This window comes from Apus apus, chromosome 2 (assembly GCF_020740795.1).
Source record: "Apus apus isolate bApuApu2 chromosome 2, bApuApu2.pri.cur, whole genome shotgun sequence".
NCBI lineage: Eukaryota > Metazoa > Chordata > Aves > Apodiformes > Apodidae > Apus > Apus apus.
In genome coordinates, this window is record NC_067283.1 from 71795229 (window position 1) to 71813013 (window position 17785).

General features: G+C 41.0%; 1 protein-coding gene across 1 annotated transcript; it reads right to left on the reverse strand.

The window, feature by feature from the left end:
* Positions 1–4902: 4902 nt before the first annotated feature.
* LOC127380403 (ovalbumin-like) lies at positions 4903–10453 on the reverse strand. Its single transcript, XM_051609228.1, has 7 exons — positions 10286–10453; positions 9581–9631; positions 8258–8386; positions 7382–7499; positions 6642–6784; positions 6209–6364; positions 4903–5304 (listed from the first exon to the last, which is right to left on the reverse strand). Exons 1-7 carry the CDS (start codon positions 10451–10453, stop codon positions 4903–4905), a joined length of 1167 nt encoding a protein of 388 aa, XP_051465188.1.
* Positions 10454–17785: the final 7332 nt, after the last annotated feature.

The window sequence follows — 17785 nt, forward strand, 5'->3', positions numbered from 1 at the left end:
TCCATGCTGCTGCTCTCTTTGCCAGTAGGAAGGAGCCTGTTGATTGTTTCTTATTTGTCCTGCTGCCAGTGATTGTTAGTTAGTTGCTGTGACAGACCTTGGTGCTGTAGCTATCAGTGATGGTTTCTCTCTCAGTGATTCTTTAGGACTGTGCTCTTTCTCCAGCCTGAAAAAAGTGAGGTGTCTGGTCAAGCTCCTTCAGACAGCAGCTCGTAGCCCACCTGGTACCTTTCTGCGGCTATGCTGTGCCATTTTGAAGAAATGGACATTTTTGCTTGCAGTGCTGCTGTGCTTGTTCACAGCCTGTGACAGGGATGTGCATACCTCTGTGTAGGCTGAGTGGATTTCTCCAGTGAAGACGTCTTTGGAAGGATCCTATGATAGCCTTGGACACAAGTGTCTCTGACACTCACTTCATTTCCTTAGCAGCGCACACAATGTCCAGGGTCTGCTTTACAGGTTCTGCACCAACTCATATAGCAGTGCCTTTGTCAGTCACCACAGCAAATGTGAAACCCCTTATTCATCCTTCAAGTCCCTGGGATCAGCCAACAGCCAAAGTGAGGCTGTGGATGATCTGACTTCACTGGGTCCTAAGGAGGCAGCATGGCAACCAGGCCCTTATACCCGGCATACATATGGTGCAGGACAGGTGGCCACTGGCACAGGCACAACTAGTTTACTGGCTGTGCCATATGGGAGCTTAGTCAGCAGGGTCCCTCCCCACAGAGAATACTGTTCATAGCAGCCTGTGACTAGCAGTGCTCACATCACCATGCCTATCACTTTGCCTCCCACCACTCACTGGGAGGCTGCCCAGCATGCCAGTTATCTTGGCACATGGTCCCAGGAAAAATATCATTTTTCTTTTGCTCAGAATAAGACAAACCAACATCTTGGTTTGTTTCAACACAGACATCCTTCCATGAAGCCTTCCTCTCTTCTGACTAGTAGCCTACTGAGACTCTAAATAATATTTCTGGTATGTTTCCTGTCTACCCTACTGGAAAAGACTGCTAAAGAAAAAGAGAGGAGAGAAATGTCACCACACAAAGCTCTATGCCATCACTTTATCTTCGCAGAAAAGGACTGGAACTCCTGGCAGACACCAAGTTGACCGTCAGTCAGCGGCGCGTCCTCCTTGTGGCAGAGAAATCCAACAGCACCATGGGCTGTGTTAGAAAAAGCAAAGCAAGCAGATAAAGGGAGGTCATCCTACTTTTCTGCTTAGTGCTGACGGGACCACAGCTGGAGTGCTGTGTCCAGGTCTAGGCTTTTGTGTACAAAAGAGATGTGGATGTATTGGAGCAGGACCAGAAGTGAACCACAAAGATTATATAGTGATTAAAGCATCTGTCTTGAGAGGCGAGGCTCAGAGAGATGAGACTTGTTGTCCTGGAGAGGAAAAAGTGCAGGGGGAAACTCATCCAAGTGCATAACTTAGTTGATGGGAGGGTGAGAAGAAGACAGAGCCAGACTTTCTCCAGTGAACAAGCAAGAGGGAATGGGCACAACTTGAAATAGCATAAATTCAATTTAAACAGAAGAAAACACATTTGTTTATGGGGGCGGGGGGGGAGGTAAAGCCAGGTTGCCCAAAGAGTCTGGGCAGTCTCCATCCTTGGAAGTATTCAAAGCCCAGCAGGTCATGGTCCCAAGCATCCTGCTGTAGCTGACCCTGCGTGAAGCAAGAAGGTTGGAATAGACAATTGGCAGAGGTCACTTCCATTCTCCACTGTTCTGTGATTTTGTGTTATGTGTAGAGGAAGATCTCAAGAGAGATAGCAACACCAGGGTTATTGCACATTAATGTGCAAAGAAAGTCCTGTGAATACAAGTGTATGGCAAGTCCCACAGGGGAGTACTGTTTCTAAGTTGTATGGGAAGCAACCTCTCCTCATGCTGGGAGGCCTGTGGTCTTCTCTTTGTGGTTTCTGGAGGTGTGTTAGTTGTACCAAGAGGTGCAGAAGTTTTCAGACTTTGCTTTGTCCCCCATGTGTTGACTGCCAAAACTTCCATCTGGTGCTACTCAGAAGTCTGCCAGAGAAACAGCCTCTAAGTTAAAAATAAATTAAAAAAAAATAAAATTGCCAGAAGCCTTTGGAAGGCTCTGACAGAAATGCAACAAGGAGGTTCTCAAGTTTTTGTTTTATTTTTTAATGAAAAATTTCGGAGCATTTTAATATTGTTGAAATTTTGATATTTTTCTTTTCTTTCTTTTTTTAAAGCAAATCTAGTCAGCTGCCTATTGACATGAGAACCAGAACCATGCCTGGGAAATGAGACCTGCCAGGTGACAGCATAGAAGTGCTCAGGCAGAGCACAGGGTCCAGCTGTGCTCCTAGATCACCTGCACCTTTCCACTGCAATTGTGCTGGGTGGGCGAGAGCCCAGAAAGGCTGAACCACAGACCCTGTCTCTCTGGGGCATGGGAAGGGCTGTTTCTTCCAAATCTCCCCAGGGTTTTGGAGAGCCCAGAGGCCACAGCAGTCATTCAGCATCCCACTGGCCAGGTCTGCCATTCTCTTCGTAGGGGATGCTTTTCCACTGCCCTTTACATATTGTGCCACTTGCCCTGTCTGTGGAGGCCAGGGCCAGGTCCTAGCCATTGGTACCTGGCTGCAGGTTTGGTCCAGTGTTGCTGAATTTGCACTTTCTGCTGCCTCCTGTTTTGCCTTTTGAGAAAGGGGAACTTTGTACTTGCTTGTAAGCCTCTTGACTCCTTTGCTTTTTTCCCATTCCTTCATTTTGACCTTTGTTGTCGTTCAGGAGACAACATTGGTCACTCAAACATATCTTGGTACTTGAAGCACTTTCCAGCTGAATAATTATTGGAAGGCTAGTTTGCAGATGTAACCCTTTTCAGGTCTTCTAATTGTTTAAGTGTTTAAGTGTATGGGATTTTAAATTTTAAAGATTGGATCAACTGCTTCTGGTTACAAGAGATGCAAAAGGTGAATAAACTGCTTATTATAATCCTTGAAATATTGAAATTTTGCATCTCTTGGAACTGTCCATATCACTGCTTCAATTTCTAAAGAAAAAAGTTATGGAATACCTGGTAAAACAGGTGGCTTTGCCACTAAAAAGCAGCTGAGTCTGTATCACAAATAACTTGCTGATATTAAAATAAAGCAGATGTCAGACCTGTGCCACCAGCTGCTTTTACAATACTATACTATGTGCTGATGTGGAAATAGTTCCTCATCTCAAGACTCTCAATGGAGAAATGCTTTTCCTAATAGTTGTCAATCTACCTATTCTTTCTTATGCCTTTTGAGTTTTATGATTTTCAGATTATTTCATCATCTAAAATGGCAGAGTGGCTGGAATAGTGTTCCTTGAAATATTTACCAAGAGTAATTGTCAGTGCATCTTTAATGCCCATTGGAAATGTATTGAAAAATACATAGAAATAATTAATTACTCCATTGGGCTTTTTTTTTTTTTTTTAATCTGTAATACAGAGAGGAATCAAACTCTAGATATGTGCATTTATGAATTTCGTAAACACCTAGGAAACAACATACTTACATGCTATATTCAGTCTAAAAATTGGATTTTGTATCAAATCCCATTTTACTCAACAGTTACGAATGTAATTTTATTTTTAAAGGTTTGCAGTCCAGAAAAAAACCCGTAATTCTTGTTACAAGCATTTGTGATTTTCTTTTATTATGTTAACAACAAAAAATCTATGGCATGCATCAAAATCAATAACGTATGATTAGAATGAAAACAGGTCATCTGTACCATATTTGCAGATGGGGATGGACACACAGGAAGAAATAGACAGATTATTGAGATTCTCATGTGTTTCTTAAGAACAAGTGATGTAGCCTTGAACTATCACAGAAACAAAGAAGCCCAGCTACATTCATGGAAGAATAATGTACTCAAGTTTTGAACTTCACCTGAGGACTTTCCAGGGATTAATTCAAGTTTATTTGCTAGCTCAACAGAGACAGGGATTTTTTTAAAAGCTAGGTTTTGACACAAATATCCCAGGCAGAAATCAGGTTCTTTAATATCTTTTGCAGGATTTTTCCCCAAAATCAAAATGTTCTCAAACTTGGAGAGCCTTCCAATGTTTTAAACAAGAATTCAGATAGGTCTTTTGCCTGGCAGTTCTCATTGTGTTCTGGCTCATCTGAATCACCTGGATATCCATGTTTTGAACTTTGAATCTACAATCTGTAAGAAGGTATGACTTCACCTACACAAAGTTAGATCTCTCCACACTGAAGTGGAAAGGGGTCTCTCCATGGCCTTGTAGAACCTCTGCAAGAAATTCAGAATTAGGCGTGGAACTCATGGTGAGAGGACAACTCTGGTGATAGTGGACATATACACCACTTCCCAATAGCTAAGTAAAATAAAATAGAATAATTAAAATGTACATAGGCACCGGTCAATAACCTGCATGGCAAAATCTTATTGACAAACATCTCTTCCAGACTGGAGACCTCAAAACCTGTGTTTCAGGAACAACAACATGGATTTGTCAGCAGGATGCTACCAGGGATTGGGATGAGCACAGCCTATGGCTTTCTGTGTAATGGACTCCCAAATACTTGAAGTCATCCCTGCAACTTCTTCCTCAAGTGAGAATCACTTGGCCCCTTCCTGGATGGTGGGTGCCTCTATTCTCTGCAAGCTCAGCCTTTCCTCAGCTCAAGCAATCCAGAGACCAGTAAGAGAAGGGAAAGGAATAAAAAAGCTTGCTGCTCATTCCTTACCTGCAGATATGCATTTGCTATGGAAGCTTCCTAAATGGGCATTTCTTTGATTAGGCTTTCCACTGGGAGAAAATAATGAAGATATGAGATTATGCTACAATGTTACAGTAAAGGGGGTCTGTCTTTGAGGAAAGGCAAACATTGCTTTCAGCTCTTTATTTCTTTAGGGGGAAGAGTATCTACCAATGAAGAGGATGCTGTTGGTTGGATTGTGTCTGATCAAGAAAAGGAACGGGTGATCAGCCTTAAACTCTTGAAGCTCAGAGGATTGTTTGGTGACTCCCATCGCACCTGATGCACCTGCCATCTCAGTGCCCTCTTCATTCACTTGCATGTAAGCCTCATGGACGACCTCAGATATCTTCAGGCTCTTCGCTGTAGAGATGCCAGACAGATTGGCCGAAGGGCTGAAGAGGTCTGTCATACCCAAGGCCTCTAAGACAGATGTAAGGTTATACTTCTCCTCAATCTTCATGCGTGGGAGGTACACTTTCACTATCCTCTTTTGCATCACATTGGGACTGGTCCAGTCAGTAAGTTTTTCAAAGCTGATTTTGTTCTCAAGCTGCAGAAAGAGGCAGGAAATTAAATGCCTGGGATACAAATACAACTTCTTTTTGCCATTCATTTTAATCAAGGCTGTAACAAAAAAACCCAGCAAACTAGAATAGTTCCTGAAGTGCATCCTATCAACATCTTTCTGTTGGATCATTATTTGCCTCTTCAGTACTGCCTGTGTCACTGTCCTTTTATTCAGTTCCTTACCCACTTGACACAGCCCCTTCTGTCCAACTAATCTTGTGTCTCATGAGGTACAACCCAACAGTTTCATATCCTAGAAAATTAATCAGCTTGTGAAACAGATTGCAAAAAAAGGCCATGAAAATTTACCTACAGTTGATAGTACATTGAAAAATGCAAACTCTATTTAATAACTCTACTTTGCTTGATTGGTTTCATAATTTCAAAATCCAGACTAGTTTATAAATAACATCCTTTATCAAACTTTGTTTTTCATTCCATGATGACATAATCCAACCAACTTTTGAAAGCAGCCCATTTATGATGTTTAATGAGGATTTTGTTACGAAAAAATCTGGTGTTTCCCACGAAGAATGTATAATTCTCAACAGTTTTAGCAACATTTCTTCAGCAGTTTATATGGGGCGTGGGGGGATGTGTGTGTGTGAAATTATATATCTCAAAAAAACCCAAAAATCTACCCATACATACATCCCATTCTGCAGGGCTCCAGCAGCACTACTCATCTTCACCATCATTTTATCAGCCTGAGCCCAGGGCTCTGCTACAAGCTCAGTCTCTGCCAGACCACCCGGGAGCACCTGGGCAGCTCTTGTGCTCCTGCCTGCCCAGCACAGCCGTGGTGGCAGCAGCTGGGTTGTAAATGGGCAGCAAAAGGTCTGAGAGCACCAAAGGGTGCTCTTCTGCTTCCCCTGCCAGGGCCATACCTGCTCCAGGCCAGAAATGTCATCAGGCAGCAGCACCAACATGCTCAGCTCCCCGCTGGTGTATGGAAGCTCCAGGATCTTCAGTTTCTCTGCAGCCACCACTGCCATTTTGAAGGTGCTGTTCTGGCACATCATTTGCACAGGTCTGCTTTCTTGCTGCAAAACAGAAACGTCAGATGATGTGACCAGGCAGCATTTTTTTCCTTAGGCAGCCAAATGTACAAGCCCTCTGAAAGGCTCAGGACTTGATCTTCAAGCATGTTGCCTTGAAGAAGAGCTGTGTCTGCATTTTACTCTCTTGCCTGCTGGTGTGCCCTGCTCAGACTCAGCTCTTGCAAATCTGACAGCACGAGGCCCAGCTAAATCACCTGGCCAGTGACCACAGCATGTTGCATGTGGACCCCCCACAGAAGCTGTGCCTGTGCCCTCCTACCTCTGTAACTCTGAAGGGCACTTCCCGAGTGTGTTCTTCTTTAAATGCTGTCTTCCATATCCCTTTGAAGTAAATGGCATTCACAAGGACTAGCACAGTCTCGAGATCAACAGAGCCTGGTTCAAGGAAATCCTGGATCTGTCCTTTAAGGAAGATGCAGGGAAGAGAATGGTAAGTTCCAATGTAATAGTCTTGCATTTTAGAAATCAATCATCGTGCTGCTGCTTGGCTTGACTTCTTAAAAGGTCTGCTTGTGGAATTGAGGCTCATGGGGATGATTTAATGCAAAATGACTGGCCCCTGGCCAGACCCTTCTGCAAGAAGACAGGTAGGTTCAGGAGTAGTATACATCCCTGGGAATATTTCTAACCAGTTCTTGGAAAAAGATTTATATAGAGAAGAAGGTACAAGAAAAGGAAGCAACAGAAATTTCCTGTTTCTCATTGTCTTTCTTTCTCATATTTCACTCTTTTTTTTCCCTCACACCTCAGCACAATAAATGTACACAAGCTCCTGAATTGTTCCTTTCCCACCATCAGCCTAATGCATGCATGACTTTCTCCCCGTGAGCCCACTTCTTACCCGTCCAGCACATCCTAGTGAATTATCCTTTTCTACAGGAAATAGCCTCTTGTGGGGACATGAGGAGGAAATTTTGCCTGTAATGTTTAGTTTTTCCAGAAGTTGTTCAAATACAGTGGTGAGAGGAAAGAATATTTCAAAATCCTGCCTGGCCTTACCATTTGTCTGATTTTCCACCCAGGAATTAATGAGCTGTCTGGCTTGATCTGGTGCTGTTTTGAAGTTGACCGTTTCCACACCTGCTCTGTACAGTTTCTTCACACATTTTAAGTAGATCTGTAAAGACAGGAATTGTAGCCAACAAAACAGTATTTTTTTAAATTACAGTATGAAGGTGAAATAAAACATAGCTAAAAGGATTTTTTGTGGTGATGCCATGATTAGGCTGATCTCGTTGCTTATTTCCTGGAAGAACCTGCTAAAACTGGGCCAGATAAATTATTCTGATGGATATTTTCATATCTCATATCTTTATTATTTGACCAGTTGAGAGTATATATTCAAAACATTCAAAATGTTTAATATTTTCTTGAAGAAAGCCTGATCCAAAGCCACCATTTCAGGTTCAGTTTAGAGTTTTTATTATAATTATGCCCACTCCCTTTTTTAAAAAAAGCATTTTTCCTTATTTTTAGAATGTTAGAAGTTTCTTTGAGCTAGAATATTTGTATGTTTTGTTTTGAAAACGCCAAATGAAAGATTTTGACTCTTTCAAAATTTACTTTTAAGCTGAGGTTTTCAAGTGACGAAATGTGCTGAAGTCAAATTATTTCCTGAAAACAAAACCAAACAACCTAATAAAATGGAAAGTCCTTGGAGGAGTAAGTGGAGAGAAAGGAAATACATTAGCAAATAATCTTATTTATTACTCCATTCTTTTTTGATGCTATGACAGGGCTGTGGCAAAGGGAAAAGCTGTGGAAGTCCACGCCAGTGGGGACCACTGAAGTAACAGGTCACCTAATCTGGCCAGTCCTCCTGGATAACAGGTTTATACAGGGTTGAATGAGAAATCACTCTGATGTACAACTCACCGGTAGGATTGGAGAGGTCTTTTCAGCATAGAGCCGGTTGGCAATGTGGAGTGAATAATTGCTTTTTGGTGCGGTGATATCAGAGAGGAGTTCTTTAAACAGTAGGTGGATATTCACAGACTTGCCACACTGAGTTGTTGACAAGAAGATAAAAAGGTATGGCTGTTAGCTTATTTTACATTATTTAAAAGGTACAAACAACATGGGAAAACACACAGTGGCAGGACATTTGCAAGTGACCATGTACTGCAGCCTGAAAGCCCCGTGGGAAGGATGTTTAATATAAGCAACTAATTATGGACAATTAATTAATAGCATATGAGTATACACATGCTGAAAAGTTCAGGTGTCAATGACTGTAGTTGGCAAGCTGCTGTAAATACAGATTCTCTAGTTCCCAGCTTCTGCTTGCATTCTTATGGCAGCTTTCTAATGAGGCCACAGATGGGAGAAGAGTGCTAGATGGCAAGAAAGTCAGAAATTGTCTCATAGTGAAAAGCCTCAAGAACAGTGTTGTAGGTGACACACACTGAGGGCATGTAAGAAAAATGCACAGTGGTAAATAGTGTTTGGGAATTCATTTTATGAGGAGAATTCTGTTGAACTGCTCCTTTCCAAATGCTTAACCAGCCACTAAATGTGCTAGCTGAAATTACCTTAATTTTTCTTTATTAAAAAAAAAAAAAAATCATCTTATTGTTCCTTGCAAGTCCCACCTTGTGCTTTTGGTTTGCAAGTGAAGACAGGCTAGGGAGAATGGCTTGATTTATCTCTACAGAGGCAGCAGATTAACATAGAGGAAAACACATAGGTGGTATCAAGGTACTGAGACCTCTCATGGAACTTTTGATTTAACAGTGAGAACTGGAGGCTGGAAAAGTCTGTGTAGCTTTTGCAAGAGTGTGGCTGCTTTCCAGACTCTGAGGCTTATGGAGTCTTTTCTGTCAAAGCAACCTCCTGCCCCTCTTTGGGGTCCCAGCTGCAAGCAGACTGCTGTACCCTGGCTCCAGGTGCCGAGCCCCTTTCAAAGTGCTGTTCCCCTTTCAAGGGCTGTCCCCCAGCATCACTTGCAAGTGTGCAGATGCTTGTCTACACAAGAAGGTAGCCTGGTGCCCAAAGCGTCGTCTCCTGTCTTGTCACTTGTTCTGGTGTGCATTATTCTATTTCTGTTTGGGTTTTGGGTATTTTAAAATTTACATCTCTAAATTATCAGCATTAGCAAAGGTTTGGGAAAGAGTTGAACCTACTTGAAGCACAGTCAGAACAGTCTATTCTCAGAAGAATAATGTGAAAGAGAAAGAAATGTACCTTAGGTTTCTGTACCTTGGTCTGAACAGTTCCTTCAAGTCCTGCAATTTTGTCAAAGTGAAGAACCTGCAATTGAACACAGCAATAGAAGAAATTGATTATGTGAAGTCCACTGAGAGTCACTATTATTTTTGTGTTGAAACAGTAGATTTGGGAAACTGGTTCTGATTCACACACAGAAGAACTGAGAAGCTTCACAGGAGTTTTAAATCAGGTGATCTTTACTGCATATGCCACACTGAAAATTTGTGACTATGAACCTCAGCTTAGATCCCTTCTTGTCCAGTTAATGACATTCTGTATACAAAGTAGCTGCAACCTTACTGTATTGTGTTTATAATTGAAAGTCATTTTCTGAATGCTTCATCTTTTGTATATTACAAGTTTCCCTTCCACCTGGAAGGAATCAGGCCTGTGAGATAACATAAACTGAAGTAAGAGACCTGCCTTAACTATTCTTCAAGACTGCTCACTCCTAATGGAAACCGAAGACTGTTCTTGCCCTTCATGGGGAAAAGCTGTGCAAGCGAAAACTCAGCTCCAGCTCCAAGCCTCACACTTCAGAACATCATTCTTTTTCTAGACAGGTTTGAATCCAGTGCCAAAGGGGACTGTGTGACTTTATCTGCTCAACTAGAGAAAGTCCCAAAGATGTAAATGGATAATCTGTTGTTGCATAAACAGGATCAAAAAGCATTTATGTCCATTTAAGTAACCTACCTTCTCCATCTGATATTCAGTGTTACCTCTTGCTCCCAGATAAACCATGGCCAAGGCTGCAATGATGCTCAGGGGGGAACAGAAGATGTTGTCATTGGCATGGTGGACTTTCAGCTCTTTGTATATATCAAAGGAAAATTCTGCATTTGCTGCAGTGATGGAGCCCATTGTGAAATCAGTGTAGTCTGAAAGAAAAAGAAACATGACTGAACAGTGGTGATATGTAGCACTGGTTTTAAGAAGTACTGTCAGTAGCTCAGAGACTGCTATATGAGCAGAAAGAGTTCATTGCTGTTTTTGCAACACTGAACCAACGAATGATGTGAAGCCTGCATATTCTGTGACCATTAGAAATATTGCAACTCCTGACCCATTCGTCTCTGAATGTCTGTTTGTCTTCTTTCAGCAAGATACTAGTTCACCATCAACATAGTAGTGTCTTGTACACGTCTTTTAGAAAATACAGTTTCATCCATGCTTCAGTATGATACATACAACACTGAATGGGTTAGTTTCCCCATGGCAATGGGGAAACTAAAATCAAATGTAGTCAACTCACTATACTCATAAATTACTTCTTACTATTGCTTAGTACAGCCAGCCACAAATTTGAAGGTTGCTTTCCTGTAGATTATAGGAATAAAAAGAGTAAGTTACTCTGTAAATCCAGCCAGTTCCTTAGATGCTGAACTGTAACAGATTTAGGAGGTTCTTTCCTGTAGTCCCATTTCAGACATTCAATCTCTGCTGATGATTTTTTTTGAGAAAATGTACAAGCATTCATATAATAAATATGGATTTTGGTTATACAGCTTTAAACAGCTTAGAGCTGCATTAATTGAGTCAAGTTCTCTATGTGCAAATGAATGTGATGTTAAGGATATTCACTGAAACTTGCAGTCATTCTCTCTTTTGAATCTGAGGCCAAGAAAGTTGCCTACTGCTCTTTCATCTCCAAAACAGTTAAAGAATTAGCAGCATATGAATAGGTTGAAGCACATGGCTAATTATGTGAGCTGACAGGCATCTGGTACTAATGACTTTGGAACCACAGACTCTGAATTGCCATATTGTACCTTATCTGTGTCCTCCAGAGACTGAGAATGAGAAAACAGAAGTACCTTTATTCCCCGAATAATTACTAAAATTATAAAAGAACAGTTTTAATGTGACACCAGATTTCAAATTAAAAACGGTATTTCTAGTCAAAACTATGGTGTATGAACACACGTATTTTGCACACTTAAAAGTATCTAACAGTCAAACAATATAAAATATAATGATAAGGCAAGGTACAATTGCTGTATATGCTGGGTTTTTATGTATCAGTCTTATACTTACCTTAAAATTCTTAAACATAGTATCACTTCTTTCCATCTTAAAGAATAGAAATTGGAATTATATTTTACTTGGAGAAATACTTACCCCACAAACTTCAAAGAAGCACATAAGAATCTAGCTTGCCAGCTGAACCTAAACAGATTCTCTGAGCTCTCGGTGATATATATTGTACCACTTGAGACACTCCCACTCTTAGCCTTCAAGGAGACATCTTTGGAGTCACTACCTTTCGTCATGACCCTTTGATTCATTGCACTTTGAAATATTGTGTAGACCAGTGTTACACTGGTACTTTGTCTGAAGCAAGTCAACCTTTATTTATTGAAGTTAAATCAAATTTTTAAAATTAATTATTTGAGTTTTTGCTATAATTTTAAATACTGTACCAAAGCCATTTGATTTCAAGTCTAAAACTGTGCTTCATGCAGTTACACATTGTATGACTGGGCCATATTAAGTAACTAGAGACAAAGGAAAAACAAATGTGAATAACTGAGGAAAAGCAGTGTTACAAATATATCCAACAAAAAGCAATACATTTTAAATAAACCTAGCTGTAACATCCGTTCTGGTGATTCTTACAGTTAAGTGAAGCTAAAGAACCTAAAATATTACAGAAAAATAAGACCTAGTCATGGTGCAGTGATCTGGGAGTAAGCAAACGGTTCCTGCCACAGCTCGTTGTGACCGAGCATTCACAGGTACAGCTGAGGAAAGAGTCTTGTATTGCCAGGGAGTGCAAAATAAGTGCAGCAGTCCCTGAAAACCTAGCTGTTTCTCTTCTTCTCACCTCTGAGGCACTGTAAGTACAGAAAGCACTACAACACAGTACTCCCACCAAGCATGAAGGTCTGATGTACCTGCAACAAGTCCATACAGTGTCTGTGCAGGGGAACAAAAGAAAGTTCCTCAAGGGCAGTGACCATCTAGTGTTATCAAAATAATCCAATTCCAAAAAGAGCCAGCTGCAGGATGGTAATTTTATTCAGAGACTTTTGAAATTGATGTTTTCCATCTAAGATTAAAGCCAAAGATTTCTGTTTATTTTTCAAAACAGAAATAGTACTGAAAGGTGTCTTGGTTTGCTAAAATGCACAAGTGTGTTTCTGGAGTCCAAGGATTGGTGTGGTTTATTTTTGGTACTTGTTAAAAGCATAGCCACATCTATTTCTGTGCCTAGGTGAGACCAAAGTTTTTTACCTGAGGTCAAACTACAGGGTTTACAGCATACATGTGGAGGAGAGGAGAAGGGCTCTGAGGAGAAGGCACAAAATATTCAGAGCAGCAGTGTTGAGATTAATTAGAGACCTGAGGGTGGGCATGGTGGAGGAAGAGGTCTGAGGAACAGTCAGGAATTACACAGTTGCTACATTGTAAGTCAGACCCCAAAGTATTCAGATATTCAGAAACGGGTGACTGAGAGTCGGCTTTTAATTTTCATTCTCTGCAGGTCATGGCAACAAGGCCCATGGTACATGCACAGGCCATTCTCATAGATCTTCCATACCTACCTTTTTACTATGGCAGGTGAATAAACTACAGAATCTGTCTGCAGGAACATTCATGGTCTGTTAGACAATCATAATGCACAATATCAAATATAATTGAATTGTAAAAAGCTATTACTCTTTATTGAATAATAGACTTGATGAGCAGTAAAGAAACAAATCTGGCATCTGTAAAGGCCCTGTGAGTGAATAACAGGAATCCCAAATCTGTACTTACTAAGTTACAGAGCATACAGTGGTAGGTGCACCATCTGTGAGAGGGAAATGGAGCTCTTTTACCCTTAACAGTGTGTTTTGTTTTGCTGAAATGCAGGCATGTATGTGCAGGGCCTGATAATTGGGGTGGCTTTGTTTCCCAACTCAGAATGAGGGTTTTTTCTGGAGATGTTACAGCAGCAATGAGGATGAGAACATTTAAAGACAGTAAGCAGCTTTCTTCTCACCTTGTTGCAAGTTCCTTATCCTGTGAGCTGTGCTGCTGTAGCTTTTGCTTTGTCCTATCAAACCTTCCTGCCCAAGGACACAGGTTTTGTGTGGAAAGAGCTGAAGCGTGTCCTTTCCTATTCTTCCATTTTCACACATTCACATTAGAGTTAGAGCTACTGGTCAGCAGCTGCTCAAACACACTTCCATGAAGATTTTTCCTGCCATCCCACACTCCTTTGTATGCTCTGGTTCAACGTGTTTGCCCTGTGTGGACATCTGTGGTGGGTGCACCTGAAGGACACAAATGGCCCTGCACAGACAGCCAGCTCTTTGCCTACTGTCCCAGATTTTCTCAACAAATGTTTTGTAGGCCCAGCTTCCCTAGAAGAGAAAGATGATCAGCTCTTCATGGCAGACTGCCATCAATATTGGTGCTAGCACTTCTAAGACCACCAGCACCTCGTATTAAACCTCTCAGAGAGTCAGTTAATCAGGACTGGGCTAAAGTTAGTGCTTAATGTGTCCTTTCCCCTTCAGACCTCATAGCAGTTGGTATGTCAATGTGTATTGTGTTTGCACAGCAACCTCAGGTAAAAGGAGGCCAAGCACATCCACCAGTTCTCTGTGCCCCTTGATTGCCAGTTGGCTCTGGCAATGACACATTTTGTTTTAATAAAGCAGTAGTAAAAGGGTGATTTCTTTATTTTATTTTTTCTGCTGCACACACTTGACAAAACAAAGGAAAATCTTGCTCTTTTCTTGCTCCTGGAGTAGTTGGATCTCACCCACTGCAACAGTGTCATGCTCCTGGGACTCTCTGGCAAGCCGTGCTGCTCTTTGCCTGGTGCACACAGCTGCTGAGTAGCTCATCTGTGCAGCCTCAGTTTATCAATACTTTTTTCTTTTTCCTCATAATCTTAGCTCCAATAAATGGCATTTGAAGTGATACCTTACCTAATCTGAGTGCTATTCTTGCTGGGATCCTAAGGTACCACAACTTCCTGGTATAAAAGCTTCTACCAGCTTCAGTTTGAAGGAAATGAGCACTAGTCTTCCATATGGGGGAAAAAAAAAATACTCAAAACTGCTTTTTTTTGACCTTTTCAGTGACAGCCCAAAAATTCTTCCTCTGCCCTTATTGTCCATCCATTGCAAATCTTTTGAAGATATAGTAACAGTTATGTTATACATAGTTACTAAGAAACAGTTTACAGGGAAGCAAAATATCAGTGAATACTGAGAACCACGACCATCAGAGAAATTATAGTCCTGTGGAGAGGTGAATGTGTAAATTGAGAATTACTGAGTAATCAGACTGTGGAAAGATACAGATCTGTCCCGTGTGGGACAAATGGGAGTTACCTTTCCATGGATGCTCATGCAAATAATATTAGACTTCTTTTGCTTCACTTTTTGGCAGTGTAGGTATTTGTAGGCTGCCAGCTATGTTGTGAGGTAAGCTGCTGAGCTTTGACAGGCTGTGCAGCAACACTCAGCATCAAAACTGTCCCTGAGGAAGAGGCAGTGGCATCCCCTTTGGGATTCAGTCTGCTCCAGGCACCATTTAAAGTCTCTGGCTTTTCCCTGCTCTGCAAGCTCTGTTGTTTGTCACTGCACATTTACAAGCTACAGCTCCCCACAGGAGAATCTCTTGTTGCTAAAATGGAGGGTTTACCTTCTATTTTTCCGCAAACATCTCTCTGATTTTGCAGGAACACTGCCCTCTGCACTGGGAGCTGCTACCAGTATATCAGCAGCAGCAGGCTACTTTGCAGCTCCAAGTAGTTTTTATCACATATTTAGATACTTTATGAATTAAAATGGCAATTATGAAAAAGACTATGTGAAGGGAAAAGAGATCTTTATATTTTTACTATATACTCTATTTTTTCCTGGTTTTGAAATACTCTAGATATCTCCGGAGCAAGTTTAAAAAACAAAAACAAAAACAAACAAAAAAAACCCAAACAAAACAAACACCACCAAAAGAAACCACCCCAAAACTAAAATTTTATGTGACTACTACTGCTGCAGCAAGCTAAGTGACAATTCTTGTTTCAGCCACACCTTTTCCTTTGCTCACACACAGAAGTCTAATAATCTTCATTTCAAACTTTTTTATTTTTAAAATGCAAGGAATTTATATCTGGGACAAACCAGATATATCCACAATAAAAATTACAGTCATTTAAAAACATACATGGCTGCTTTTTTTTTTTTTTTTTTTTTTTTTTTGCATACTGCATTCATCAGAAGAGCCCACAGCCTGTCATAGTTTTTCTCTTCTCTTACCAGTAAATTGATATGAAAACTGTGCCTCTGCTAGTAATTTTACTATTTGAGGCCGTATTTAATACTGAAACTGCAGCCATTTGAGACTGCTCCACAGACTATAAGTCATCCTTATTTGGCAACTGAATTTGTATCAAGTGCTGTAATTTACTGTGATTTTCCCTGCAGATCTCAGAGTTTGCAAGAGCCATTTGGATTGGCAGTTCTGAAATGGCACTGGTATGCTCCCAGTGTTTACCTTCTTCCCATCAGAAAGCAACTGGAAAGGGAAAGTGACTTAACAGGCAGAATGTCCTTATTTTAAAAGCAAGTATTTTTCATATATCTGTGAATTTTGGGCATTGTCGGCTGCCAAACTGGGTGGGCTGCTCTCTTCTCCGTAACCCCTGTCTATGTCTTCCCACCACCTACTCCACAACATCCAGGAGGTGGTTTAGAGACCTAGGTCATCAGCAGGAAAAACATCTTTACCAAAAATTTTCCTTTGGATTAAGGTCACAGAGAACTGTTCACTACCAAATCAGGTAAGTAACAGTGGTGGCCTAAGGGAGGGAGCAGAAGCACATGGGAAGAAGGAGACAAGGGGGGCAGCATCGTACTCTTCAGAGGCATTAGACTGGCTCAACCGTGTCCTAAAATGACACTCTCAATTCCCTGGTAAAATCAAGTGCAAGACAGAAGCAGTAGAGGAGGTTCAGGGTTTATCCATCCTATCCATCCAAGTTGTCCAGGGCCTAAACTCAGCACAATGAATATTTAAAAATGGGAGGTAGACTTCAGTGTCACTTAGACACTTTTGAAAGGTTTATCATTATTTTTACCTGCTAGATTGCACTACTTCTCTGACTACTTAATTCTGCAGATGGCTACATTCAGTATTTAGTTTGCAGTGGTCTTATGGTGATAAATGGAACAAATACAGGCAACCCATCCAAATACCTTCACTATAAATGTTTTTTGTTTGTTTGTGGTTTTGTTATTGTTGGGTTTTTTTCTGCTGGTGAGGAATAAAACAGATGGAAGAAGAAACTCATGGTATCTAAGGCACAGAGAAAGAGAGCTGGGATTGCTGGGCTTTTTTAAAGCAAGAAAGGCTGATTATGGCTTGAAGTTTTGTGTGAGAATTAAGTGTGTAATTCACAGCCTTCACAGAGCAGGCCTTGTAAGGAAAGGCTCTGCATTATTCTGAAACCCTGAAGAACAAGGAGAAGAAGCTAGAGAACTTTCTAGCACATACAGGTTTCTCACAGGGATAAATAAGAAATGGGTCTGTCCTGCTTGAGAACAAGCAAGATGACACGAGAAAAGTCTTCTCCTTTCTCTTCTTTCTGAGAACAAACCCCAAAAGCCTCCTTCCAGCTTGAACCATTACCCCTGAACAACATTTAAAGGAGAGATCCCACAGGAATACTGAGCTATTCCTATTCCATCCACAGTGGCATTTTCCTTGAGCCCTGTACAGAGGCTGGGTAGGTAAAGCTAAAACAGACTGAGTACATAAGTTAATCCTTTAATGCAGATCCCCGTTCTCCTGTGTTCTTCATGTGGGAGAACCTATCACACATTTTTCGGGCACTAAAATCATACATTTATGTGGTGCATGCCACATTAAGTAAGGAACAAAACAAGATTTTCCATGCAGATGTATCTACAGGCCTACAGCTCTTTGGCAAGTATCTCATAGTGTATTTTAAGGTAGATGTCATTTTAGTAAAACCTCCTAAAAGTAAAACTTGATTGAAATTGATGTTAGAAAGGAAAGAGGTAATGGTTTTTAGGCTTTCATCTCTAATTTGAGTCTTTTCGGACAGCCTTTTTTTACAGCAAATTAACACATTACAATGAAACCAAGCAAATATACGTTTGTCTTTGTCCTCAGTGCCTGCAAATGCAGATGTGAGGAGAAAGATCTAATTTCTAAAATAACCTCCAT